The sequence below is a fragment of the Notolepis coatsorum genome, assembly GCF_963971535.1.
Source record: "Notolepis coatsorum genome assembly, chromosome: 20".
Lineage (NCBI taxonomy): Eukaryota > Metazoa > Chordata > Actinopteri > Aulopiformes > Paralepididae > Notolepis > Notolepis coatsorum.
Window position 1 is genome coordinate 50,156,220 of NC_140184.1, and position 13,570 is coordinate 50,169,789.

The following is a 13,570-nucleotide window of genomic DNA, read 5'->3' on the forward strand; positions in this document are numbered from 1 at the left end:
CTCAAGTAAGTAGTAGATAATAGTTATGTTACTAAATTTGAGTAATCCCAACATTGACACCGACATCCTCAGATCCTTCTATAGATGTGTGGTGGAGATCGAGTGTACTGACCTCTTGCATCACAGCATGGTACGGCAGCTGCACAGCGGCAGAGAAGCAGGCACTACAGAGGGTTGTAAGGTCTGCACAGAGGACCATCGGATGCAGCTTACCAGACATATCTGATACCTACAACAACCGATGCACGGACACAGCAATCCGCATCATGCGTGACCCCACCCACCCTGCCCACAGACTGTTTACCCCCCTCCCTGCAGGCAGGAGGCTGCGCACAGTGCGCAGCATTCGGGCAAGAACCACCAGGTTGAAGAATAGCTTCTTCCCGGATGCTGTGAGACTACTGAACAGTTCATCGCAGCTCATCACTGCCATGCCTCTGCACACTGCACCGTAGCATCATATTAGTCTTATTGAATTAAATCAGTTTTTACTGAATTTGACTAGGTTTTTATTGAAATGGGTTAGTTTGCTATTGAATCAATTCACTGTTTTTATTGAATGATACATTTTTACTGGATTTTTATTTAATCAGTTTGTATGTCTGGCATGGGGATCAGTATTTATTTATTTGAGTATATATCTAGTATTAAATGGCTATAACCGAGACCTGAGTGCTATATATCGTGCTTCCATGTCAATGGAAAAATGACAATAAACATAACTTTGACTTTGACACAACTCTTTTATTGTTACTTTGAAGCAGGTGTAACTAGTCATCTGTAATCTATTACATCACTTCCTTGGACTGAAGCTAATACCACAGCAGTATCACAACTAAAGGAGCTTATCATTCCCTCGGCTTCACTCCGATCCTCTTCACTTTACCTCAACTCAGTCCTCCCGGGACAAATACCTACGGAAGAAATTTCTCTTTGGAAGGTAAGGTTTTATCCTCCTCCTCTTGTATTAAAATGTTCTGGCAATAGCACATTTATATTGAACCATGTGTGTTCAGATGAGCTCTGTAATGGCAAGAATGTGTGAGTGTAGGCTATATTCAGAATAATCTGTATATCCCCACATAATATGTTTGCCTATGCTTATACATGTTGCATTGTTTTTATAGAATGGCTCATGAGGCCTATAATGCTCTTCAACTTAGCCTTTCATTCAATGTGCTTTTCTACAGTGTATCTATATACACTTTGTATGTTAAAGAAAGTGATATAAATATCAGAGCTTCTTCAAAACAGACTGTTGAGACTAATAGGCCTATACATCAAGGTAGCCGACTCTACCCAAGCAAGGTTTCTATGTAACCTCAACCTAGTTTATGGTACAAGCAAGGGACATTAAACTTAAAGGACTTAAACCATATCCTGTGTATTAGTAATTAGGACAGGTTTTGAAAGTGACTAGTGTACGATATGCTTTGATTGTGTGAAACCTTCTGTAAAATGGTTGTATCCTGTGTGTTTGTGTGTGTACTGTATGTTGTGTGCACTGCTCCCAGAATAGTTGTGTCCCCTACTTTGCTCTGGAGCTGTGAGCAGGATCAGCCTGGAGGAAGATTAATCATTATCCTCAATACAGCTTGACACACACACACACACACACACACACACACACACACACACACACACACACACACACACACACACACACATGGATACTACATAGAATACTTCCATTTTGGAGTACTTTCACCAGAGTACTATTTTATCTGGGTATTTCTACTTTTACTTAAGTAAAGGAACTGTGTACTTTTCTCACCATTGACCACGACAAGAAAACCTTTTCCATATGATTTAGGTTCATAATGGCCCCCATGCTGGACACTGGACTATACTGTATGACCCTATTGTGTGTGTGTGTGTGTGTGTGTGTGTGTGTGTGTGTGTGTGTGTGTGTGTGTGTGTGTGTGTGTGTGTGTGTGTGTGCATGCGTGTGTTGTGTGTGTGTGTGTGTGTGTGTGTGTGTGTGTGTGTGTGTGTGTGTGTGTGCATGCGTGTGTTGTGTGTGTGTGTGTGTGTGTGTGTGTGTGTGTGTGTGTGTGTGTGTGTGTGTGTGTGCATGCGTGTGTTGTGTGTGTGTTCCACAGGTGGTATTGGTGACCAGCTGCAGCCATGTGTGACCAGACATTCTTGGCCATTACCTTCGGCCCCTGTGACGCCTGTGATAAAGCTAAGCCTCTCATGAACATCTACCTCCTGAATGAACCCGTCAACTACTGCTCCTTCTGTGTGGAGCTGGTATGGATCTTATTTCAATCAGGAGAAACACACATGTAGAAAGCTATCCAGAAGACTAGTTGCATCTAAATAGAATAGACGTTTACCCCATTGTAGAGAATAATACATTTATAAGGGATAAAACCATATTATGAATGTAACTGGTTCTGGAGACAGGAGGCCATACTGTGCGCAGACACATTGGTGACAGTGGGGCATTGAAGAACACACACACTGAAATAACGGCAACAAGGAAGCATCAAGACAGCAGGTTTAAATATATTATTCAAGCAAGATCACTGGTTGACTGAAAGCCCAAGAGATTTGACAGCGCATATTCATTGGGGGATTTCTACATGAGTTACTAGGTGACAGGAAGATATGTGTGTATGATGGGAAAAGTCCACCTGACTGAACCTATGCCAAGAGCTGCATTACCCTGGGGCAGGTGTTACCAAGAGCTGCATTACCCTGGGGCAGGGGTTCCCAAGAGCTGCATTACCCTGGGGCAGAGGTTCCCAAGAGCTGCATTACCCTGGGGCAGGGGTTCCCAAGAGCTGCATTACCCTGGGGCAGGGGTTCCCAAGAGCTGCATTACCCTGGGGCAGGGGTTCCCAAGAGCTGCATTACCCTGGGGTAGGGGTTCCCAAGAGCTGCATTACCCTGGGGCAGAGGTTCCCAAGAGCTGCATTACCCTGGGGCAGAGGTTCCCAAGAGCTGCATTACCCTGGGGCAGAGGTTCCCAAGAGCTGCATTACCCTGGGGAAGGGGTTCCCAAGAGCTGCATTACCCTGGGGCAGGGGTTCCCAAGAGCTGCATTACCCTGGGGCAGGGGTTCCCAAGAGCTGCATTACCCTGGGGCAGGGGTTCCCAAGAGCTTCATTACCCTGGGGCAGGGGTTCCCAACACCTTGTTCATATCATGGACCCCCCAAAAATACACATAAAGGAACACTTCAGAAATTGGTATCTATCTTCTGTCTGACTCTGGAGAAGATGGTAAGCGTATTTCGCATTCCTTAAAGTAATAATCTTAAGCAAATAAATGTCTGTTTTATCTATCCTGATCCTGATTGATGTAACACAATAGTGATTCCAATTACTGCACCCAGTTCACAAACACTTACTTGTTGCTACATCTGCTGTACTAAACCTCCTGTCTGGTGGAACATTCCTGGAATTTTTTTTTGCTGCACAGGAGGTGATGCATTTTACATAAACGGCAGCAACAACAGTTTATTTGGAATAAATAGAAGACAAACTCAGTAGATACCAAGTAGCATGAGTGTTCAGGACCTTGCCAATTATTACTTTAAGGTAATGGACCTGACCTTTTGGACAATTTCTCCAATGTAAACCAACATTCTTGTTGCTGACAGCTACGTTCAAGTGTCCCAGATGTTTGGGTAAAGAGTGCGGTTAGGACCAAGGTTGTTTGACTTGTGCATATAGCCCAGACCTCTATCAGCCTCTCCATGCCAGAGAGAGGCCTCCTGTTAGTGCTGACGAACTCTTACACACACACACGCGCGCAGCGCGCACACGCGCGCATGCACGCACGCACACACACGCGCACGCACGCACGCCTTTAAGTAAGGAGAAGTAGATGCATGCCAGTGGGGGGCGTCCTCTCTGGTCCTCTGTCAACACTCAACAGCCTGGCACCTATCTATCCATAATCAGCCCACACTGTGAATAGACCAGTGGTTCTCAACCTGGGGGTTGGGACTTCCCAGAGAGTCACAAGAGTATTATTTTAAGCGATGTGAAATATATAGATATTTTGTACTAAAATATCCTATGTCTTTTTAGTTTTTAAATGATTAAATTATCAATCAATAGAAGATGAGATAAGAACCTTTCTCTATTCAGTTCACCCCCAGCAGGCTGAAGAGCCATCGATGCATACAGTATGGAAACATCATAACCATCTCAAACAACAGGCTTATCCTATACTTATGTAGTGGGGGTGTGAGCAAGGAGGGGGGGGATATATCTATCTGTAGCGTCGGCGTGACGTCACCGCGGCATCATTAGTCGGAGCCGAGGCGAAGAGCCTATGGCAGCAGAGAAGCTGAAGAGTGTGAGACAAACATCTCATCTGCCGGTCGTCCCGTTCCCCGCTCCCTTCTTTTTACTCCCAAAGATGGCGTGTCAGGGGCTTCAGCGGGGCGAGACCCTGGCGACGCTGAAGAAGGAGAGCGACACCTTGAAGAAGAAGCTCGAGGAAGAGCGCAAAAAGCTGAGCGATGTGGAGCGTGAGTGTTGCGCGCACGCACGCACGCGCGCGCACACACACACACACACACACACACACACACACACACACACACACACGTTGCACATAACACAATACTATTGAATTCGCCCCAATAATAGCCACATGTCAAGCCTTTTAAAATGATTAGTAACAGAAAAGTGGTTTCTATCTGTCTGCTTTGTGTTGGTGTAATGCTAGTAAATAGAGGATGCTGGCATGTGTCCTCAAGCATCCTCGCTATATGGGGCAGGCGTGTGACTCGGTCAAGGATATGGATTTAGCAGGAATTTCACTCTAAAAATGTCTTAACTTAACCGTTCTCCACTAAATAAATAAACAAATCTAGTGAGTATACATCTTGCCCTATATCCTCTAAACAGCTTTTTGCCCTGCTCTCTGTAGCTCAGCTCTCTAACTCTCTCTCTCTCTCTCTCTCTCTCTCTCTCTCTCTCTCTCTCTCTCTCTCTCTCTCTCTATCTCTCTCTCTCTCTCTCTCTCTCTCTCTCTCTCTCTCTCTCTCTCTCTCTCTCTCTCTCTGTCTCTGTCTCTCTCTCTGTGTGTTGGCATCAGTGAGCCAGGTGGCTGAGAAGGTTGAGGTGCTGAGCAATATTAATATGAAGACCAGACGTACATTGAAGGGCCATGGGAACAAGGTGCTATGTGTGGACTGGTGCAAAGACAAACGTCGTTTGGTCAGCTCCTCACAGGTACACACCGACACATACACACGTAAACAGAAGACACGCTGTAATAACAGAGCTGTGTTATGGTATCTGTTCTGTGTTGCCTCTTGTCAAAGGGTTTGTTTTTTGTTTGTTGTCATCCCCCTTCTCTCTCCCCATGTCTCCTGTCACCCTTCACTGTGTAACTGTAACTAATAAAGCACATGCCCTGCACATATCTAATGAAAACTCAACCACATACAAATGATGTGGAATATGCATGTAATTTAATTTTGTCTGCCTGTCAGAGTGAGCACTATAGACTCAACCTCAACCGTGTAATTTGTATGTGGTTCAGTCTACACGCTCCTCATTCCAAACGGTAGAAAAATATTATAAATGGCATCCCCTCCAGATGTATTTTAAACTCATAGGTTTGAGCCGTATTGTATTGTACCCATTCTGCAATCTGTTAATAATGTTTTCAATCAATCAATCAATCAGGTGCTATGTGGAATGATCAGAAATGTCTTCTCATTAATGACACCGGTGGCTGTTAAGTGAACTGCAGTCAGCATCCTGTTGCTCACACTTGGTCAGTTTTATTGATTGATTGAAAACTTTATTAACAGATTGCAGAATGGGTACAATACAGTACGGCTCAATACAAACTATTGTTAAGGGGATGCAGACCAGAAAAATACTTTCGTCTTGTGTACATCAGGGTCCCCCATTTTCTTTTCATTTTTTTTTTAAATCCCCCCCCCCCCCCTCCTTTTTCTGTTTTTCTCCCCTCCCAATGTTAGTTAAAATATATACATTAGAAAAAACTGTATATTGGAGGGGGTTGGGTGGGTGGGGGGGGGGGTTTGGACATTTACCGGGGCCAGTTTCTAATTGCAGCCACCCGTAGGTGCTCTTTGAGAGCGGTTTTGAAGGAGGGTAGGGATTCACATTATTTTACGGCTGTGGGTAGGGCGTTCCACATTGTTGTGGCATAATTGCAAAACGTGTTTAGTTCCTTGTTTGAGCCGAATCTGGGTTGAACATGATTTGTGGAACTCCCTCTGGTGTTGTGGTCGTGGAATTCACTGACCTTTGGGAAGTATTTCGACATGTACATGGGTATCTTAGTGGTGTAGTGTATCTTGTAGACCAGGCCCATTGCAAGTTGCTGTACTCTGTCGTCTACTCTAAGCCATCCTAGGTTCACATAACCAGCAAGCAGCGAGAGTTTGAGAGTGATGTCTTTTTCCTCGCTTGCCATCAATGAGGAAATTAATGGAGCGCAGAATTACAGTGAAATAAAAACGTAGAATACATATTCAATGATAGGCAGAGGCAGAGTACCATTTTCTGGAAGATGAAATGGTTCTAACCTAGGGCAGATATATCTTAAATTGTTTAGTTTGTTAGGTCTTCGAGTGTCCATTGATTTTGTGAAATTAATGGCAGTTGGGACATCAGTGCAGGCAGGGCTTGTTTTTGTGGCTTGATACATTTTTCAGTTACTCTCATGTGCAGTTCCTGACCCAAAATGACTAAATATTGCGGCCAATATCACAATTGCTACTCTCACTCAACCCTACACTTTGTGATAGTGTAAAATCGAATTGGTAAAATTGACGAGAACACCTCTTGTCGGATGTACTTCAACCACACAGCCCTCTTCCTTCATGAGGAGCGAACCAAGATGAAGGGAATGTTCACGATAGACCCCCCCCCCTTACACACCACAAACCGCCTCTGCCAGTCCGTTGTGCCAGTAGCTATCGGGCTCTACAACCATGGGCATGGACTGCTGTCAACTGCTGGAGAACTATTAAAACTGTTTGACTCTTAACTACTGAACCCTGCACGGACCCTGCTATGTTTCAGCTGTCTGGCTGACCACACCCTCACCTTGATCTTACTCTTTATTTTTGTATTCATATTTTATTTAGTTCTTTACCGCTACTCTGATATTTCTATGACCTATATTTTATTTTTTTATATACAGGCCTGTACCTATACCTCCTCTCCCCCTCCCCCTCCCTCGTGCTGCTATGACACATGAGTTTCCCCAAATCTTATTTGTCATGCTTTCCAGAGAGTAAGCTCACAAATTCAATGGCTACAGGAAAACGACCAAACTCAGAAATGGAAATTATATCTGTCCTAGCTTACAAGTGTTTCCTCTTCCAGCAAATGGTACTGTTATTGAATCAGTATTTTAAGTTTTAATTTAGCTGTTATTTTGCTCCTCATTGAGTTGTGCAAGAGACCGAGGCAAGGCACTCTGGAATGTGCATAAACGTCACACACTTTTTCATGGAAAAACAGTCCCTTTACATAGAAATCAGTAGGCAACCCAAGAATCCGGGGAAGGTCTCATATTTTATGTTACAATCCATTATGTAAATTGCTTTACATTTAAAAAAAAATCTATATTCAATCAATACCAGTTTGTATGATTATGTTTTTCCACCAAATGATTCAATAAACCACCTCTACCCTCATTAACCCTTTCACTGTTGCACTACCAAATGGTTAACCCTTTCACTTGTGACAATACGGAAGGTTAACCCTTTCACTGCCACACGACAAAGGGTTAACCCTTTCACTACCACACTACATAAGGTTAACCCTTTACTATCACACTTTACTATCTATGAATATACAAATTGCCAACAAGCACCCATTGATATTTACCAGGAATTCCAAGTTGACAGCTTATATTCTCAGCCTTCTGTGTATGCTGAAGCTAATGGTGTCAAGTTACCACATATTGGACCATGATAGGTCCGACCTATTAATGACGTCACGTCACACATCAAGTACAGAGGAAAATGTGAAAAAGGCGCTCTGGTGACAAATTCTGCACAAATAACAATCTGTATAGTCAAAGTCATGTCTCCAAGAGAAGGTAACCAAAAAACATGTTTGTGAGTGGAGGGGATCTTTAAGGTATAGGGGCATAATTTCTAAACAGCGTTTTAAGTGGAACATTTTTACTGATGTTGCAGCAAGGCCAACAAGTGACCATGGTGAAGGAAGTGAGATCCTACAAAGTGTGCCACTGTCCATGGTGCTGATCTCTCAAGCCATCACTTCAGTTCATCATCCTTCCTGCCTCCCTTCACTTTCAGGCTTCTACCCCCATAACCCTGGAAACAATAAAGCAGATGTCAAATTAGCATCATAATACAGGAAGCTTTCTAACAAAAAACAAACTCATGGTGTACAGTTGCAATGGGAGATTAACATTGTCTAACAGGCTAAACCATGTGCTAAATCAGAAGGTGATAAATCAATCGTTGCAGTTGCTGTGGATACTTTTGAACCACTCAAATTAACTGAATCAAAACACTCGCAAACTAGTTCCATTACTTGTTGGTCAACTAGCTAGCTGATATCCATTATGGGTGTTCATTATGGATTTTATTTAGATATTTTCTGTGTCAGTCTCATTGACTCCCATTCATTCCAGCTGCGATTCTGGTCCCATTTAGAGAAATCCTGAATATAGAGAAGCAGGCTATTCTCTGTCTTTGCTCCACAATGGTGGAACGAATTTCCCACCACAGATACCAATTTTGTCTCTATGCGTTCAGTAGAAATCTATCCAGCTGAAAGCTAGCCTAGCTTAGCACAAATTAATGGAAGCGGATACGGACCACTAGGCTAAAATACCTCTCCCGGAGTTAGGCTAGTAGTCCATATCTGCTTCCATTCATTTGTGCTAAGCTAGGTTAGCTTGCAGCTGGATATATTTCTTGGTATTGGTATTCGTCTTGTCATCAAGTCTGACTGGGCCTTTAACCCTTTTACTACCACACTACAGAAAGGGTTAACCCTTTGTCGTGTGGCAGTGAAAGGGTTAACCTTCTGTATTGTCACAGTGAAAGGGTTAACCCTTTGGTAGTGTGGTAGTGGAAGGGTTAAATCAGGAAACAAATCCAGTCCAGAGCATGATAGATACATTTATTATTGTATAATACTCATATACTATCATATACTATGATCACATTGTGTGTGAAGCTACATGTATTCAGTCTGTTTAATACTCCTATACTAACATATATATCAGAGGTCGGTGGTAACCTTAGGCATGTGTGCCACAATTGGTGTGCTGTAGCTCAACCAATGGCACACTAGCAATAAGTGTGCAAGAGAGGAACCCTTTTGGAAATGTTGGACTGCCCTCTCATCCGCATGCCTGTTATTCGCCTGTTATATATGGTAGTTTGATTGATATATCAAAATATTATCAGGGTCAGAGCCAATCAGAGACAGAGTAGGGGCGGGTCTTTGCAGAATGTCAAGTGTTAAACACCATTTTGAGACCAAACACGAGAAAACTTTCACAGATGAGGCAGACAAGGCTGAATCCATCAAATGTGCCGTGCCCAGGTATGGGAAGCAAGCAAACACCCTAGAAGTCCCCACTGCTAAAGATCATGCTACAAAGGCAAGCTATCACATTGCTCATTGCATTGTGAAACATTTGCTATATACAGTATTATATATACATACTGTATATAACACACAGCTATTGAATGGCGGCTAATATATTAAGTAGGCGCTCCTCTGTAACTCAGAGGTTTTGTTTGATGGCTGACCAAACAAAGAAGAATGAAATCAAGAATAAAAGACATTCCCATGTCAGCCAGAAACGTAATGTTGATATGGCACAATGATTAACAAGAAAATCTTTAAATGGCAAAAGTTGCTGACCCCTGATATATACTATGATCACATTGTGTATTAAGCTACATGTATTCAGTGTGTTTAATACTCTTATATATATCATCTCTGCTAGGATGGAAAGGTCATCATCTGGGATGCTTTCACCACTAATAAGGTGAGTAAAGAGAATGGATTCTCCACTCTAGATGGTCAGTTGGCTTTCTGTGTGTGTGTTTGTGTGTGTGTGTGTGTGCGTGTGTGTGCGTGTGCATGCGTGTGCGTGTGTTTCTGTGTGTGTCAGAGTGCACTTTAATGGCAGCTCTGGATAATCCCTTAATGCAGACTAACCACTAAAAGCATCCCTTATTAACATGCCACCCCGAGGTCCACTACAGTGTATGTTCTCTTATTAACACGCCACCCCTAGGTCCACTACAGTGTACAGTATGTTCTCTTATTAACACGCCACCCCTAGGTCCACTACAGTGTATGTTCTCTTATTAACACGCCACCCCTAGGTCCACTACGGTGTATGTTCTCTTATTAACACGCCACCCCTAGGTCCACTACGGTGTATGTTCTCTTATTAACACGCCACCCCTAGGTCCACTACGGTGTATGTTCTTTTATTAACACGCCACCCCTAGGTCCACTACGGTGTATGTTCTTTTATTAACACGCCACCCCTAGGTCCACTACGGTGTATGTTCTTTTATTAACACGCCACCCCTAGGTCCACTACAGTGTATGTTCTCTTATTAACACGCCACCCCTAGGTCCACTACAGTGTATGTTCTCTTATTAACACGCCACCCCTAGGTCCACTACGGTGTATGTTCTCGTATTAACACGCCACCCCTAGGTCCACTACAGTGTATGTTCTCTTATTAACATGCCACCCCTAGGTCCACTACAGTGTATGTTCTCTTATTAACACGCCACCCCTAGGTCCACTACAGTGTATGTTATCTTATTAACACGCCACCCCTAGGTCCACTACAGTGTATGTTATCTTATTAACACGCCACCCCGAGGTCCACTACAGTGTATGTTCTCTTATTAACACGCCACCCCTAGGTCCACTACAGTGTATGTTCTCTTATTAACACGCCACCCCTAGGTCCACTACGGTGTATGTTCTCTTATTAACACGCCACCCCTAGGTCCACTACAGTGTATGTTCTCTTATTAACACGCCACCCCTAGGTCCACTACGGTGTATGTTCTCTTATTAACACGCCACCCCTAGGTCCACTACGGTGTATGTTCTCTTATTAACACGCCACCCCTAGGTCCACTACAGTGTATGTTCTCTTATTAACACGCCACCCCTAGGTCCACTACAGTGTATGTTCTCTGTGTTTCTTTTCTATTTGTTTATTTAAACAGATCCCCATTAGCTGACGCCTAAGCGGCAGCTAGTCTTCCTTGGGTAAAACAACATACATAAACAAGATAACATACACAGATAGAACATAAAAAAGCATATATCACAAAGAAAATCAATCATAGAATAGAGAAAAAACATGTATCATAGAATAAAAATAAATATAAAACGGAAGATGAAAAAACAAAAGATAAAATCCAGTTAAAACAAAATAAAACAATTTATCAGGGTGTGCATGTATTCAAGCTGTGCTGAAGACTAAAATTGTATTGTGTGTGTGTGAGTGTAAATAGTGTTTAAGATTTCTTTTAAAACTAGTCTTTCCTTTGATGTTCCGAACATCGCTGGGAAGACAGTTCCAGGATACTATCGCCCTATAAAATACCGCCCTTTTCATAAAATTAGACTTAGGTAGAGGTAAAGTAATCAATCCACCTCTTGCCCCTCTGGTGGAATGTTTGTGAGACTGAGTACTTGCACTGTACACAATGCAATTATAAAGGAATTGTGTGTGTGTCATTTTGAGATTCTTAAGATTTATTTGTGCATCTATTGTTTGTTTTCAAACAATTGGTCTATAATGTGAACCCAAATAAATATATTAAAATGTGTGTGCGCGCGCGCGTGTGTGTGTGTGCGTGCGTGAGTGGATGAATAGAGCAAATAGGTGCAGGTGGCGCATTTAAGAACATTCATTGATATATGTTGTGACCATAAAGTTATATTTACATTCAGTCATTGTGTGTGTGTGTATTTTCCAGGAACACGCAGTGAACATGCCTTGTACTTGGGTTATGGCATGTGCTTATGCACCATCAGGCTGTGCTATTGCATGCGGGTGAGTATTGATATGACTTGGTATTGGACTATAGATGGTGGTTTCGTTTGATATGACTTGGTATTGGACTATAGATGGTGGTTTAGTTTGATATGACTTGGTATTGGACTATAAATTATGGTTTAGTTTGATATGACTTGGTATTGGACTATACTGTAACTGATGGGTTAGTTTGATATGACTTGGTATTGGACTATAGATGGTGGTTTAGTTTGATATGACTTGGTATTGGACTATACTGTAACTGATGGGTTAGTTTGATATGACTTGGTATTGGACTATAAATTATGGTTTAATTTGATATGACTTGGCAAGGATCACAAAATCCCTTCAGGCTACATTGTGAGTGAGCTGCTCTTTTGTTTCTTTTGGGTAGTTCAGTTAACTGATTACCCAAATTCGTTTTTTATAGAATATTAAAATATTGATATGAAATACCCATCCATATAAGCCATGGACCTTCTCGCTCACCTAACCTTTGTCTCTACTGTCTCGGCTCCACAGAGGACTGGATAACAAGTGTTCAGTCTTTCCCTTGTCGCTAGACAAGAATGAGAACCTGAATGCCAGAAAGAAGGCGGTTGCCATGCACACCAACTACCTGTCAGGATGCACCTTCACCAACTCAGATATGCAGGTAAGGATCTAAGCCATTGTAGCATTAAAGACCGAACCTGGAACAATTGAATTGAATTGAAAATGTTTTTATTGTCATTTGTACACATTGAAATAAAATGTACAGCATTTTTAGTCAGTGTCCCCAAAGGTACAGATCATCACAGCAACCACCTCCTGTTTACCTTGTGCCCTAAACTCCTCCCAGGCATAGTAACAGATAGCTGAGTAGAGCAAACAGGGTGGAACAATTAAACATCAATGTCATAATTATTATATTATGTCAACTATAAAATTAACAGTCATGTCATAGAAAAGACATTGGACCTCATTCTCAAAAAATTTTGTAATATCTTTTTTTTGTATTTTATTTTTTTATTATTTTTTAAACAAACACATAAACAAACATGACAACACACGATAAGATATACAAGCATTAGTTGACAGTGCACATCCAATGAAATCACATTTTAGTTAATTGTCTTATATAGGATATACCCTTAATACCTGTTATCTAAAAACCTACACACATATGCTCTAGCTCGTACCCCCCCCTCCCGGACCCCCCATTGGATAATCCATCCATTTTCCCTCGCTCCTAACCAGACATTACCATTATATGCTAGCTTTTATTTTCTCCAACATTTTATAATATCTTTGTAACTATTTTTATTTAATTTTTTTTGTATGATATTTTCCCCCCTCCTTTTTCTGTTTTTCTCCCATCCCAATGTTAGTCGTTATGCCAATTCCCAATCCCCATCCTGGTCGTTGCGCACTCTACCCCCTACCGTTGGTCTGGGAGGGCGGAGACTATCACATGCTTCCTCCGACACATGTGTAGCCAGCCCACCGCTTCTTTTCACCTGGCAGTGCGGACACTCACTGGGGGAGTGTAACGTGTGGAAG

General features: G+C 42.4%; 1 protein-coding gene across 1 annotated transcript in view; it reads left to right on the top strand.

Annotated features, from left to right (window-relative positions):
• Positions 1–2,127: 2,127 nt before the first annotated feature.
• gnb5b (guanine nucleotide binding protein (G protein), beta 5b) overlaps positions 2,128–13,570 on the top strand; it is a gene marked incomplete at both ends in the record, with an annotated part of 33,503 nt that continues 22,060 nt past the window's right edge. The window contains 6 exons of the mRNA XM_084337114.1: positions 2,128–2,253; positions 4,378–4,489; positions 5,062–5,198; positions 9,955–9,996; positions 11,970–12,046; positions 12,551–12,683. Coding sequence (XP_084193240.1) covers positions 2,128–2,253; positions 4,378–4,489; positions 5,062–5,198; positions 9,955–9,996; positions 11,970–12,046; positions 12,551–12,683 — 627 coding nt within the window. The remainder of the gene's footprint in view (positions 2,254–4,377; positions 4,490–5,061; positions 5,199–9,954; positions 9,997–11,969; positions 12,047–12,550; positions 12,684–13,570) is intronic.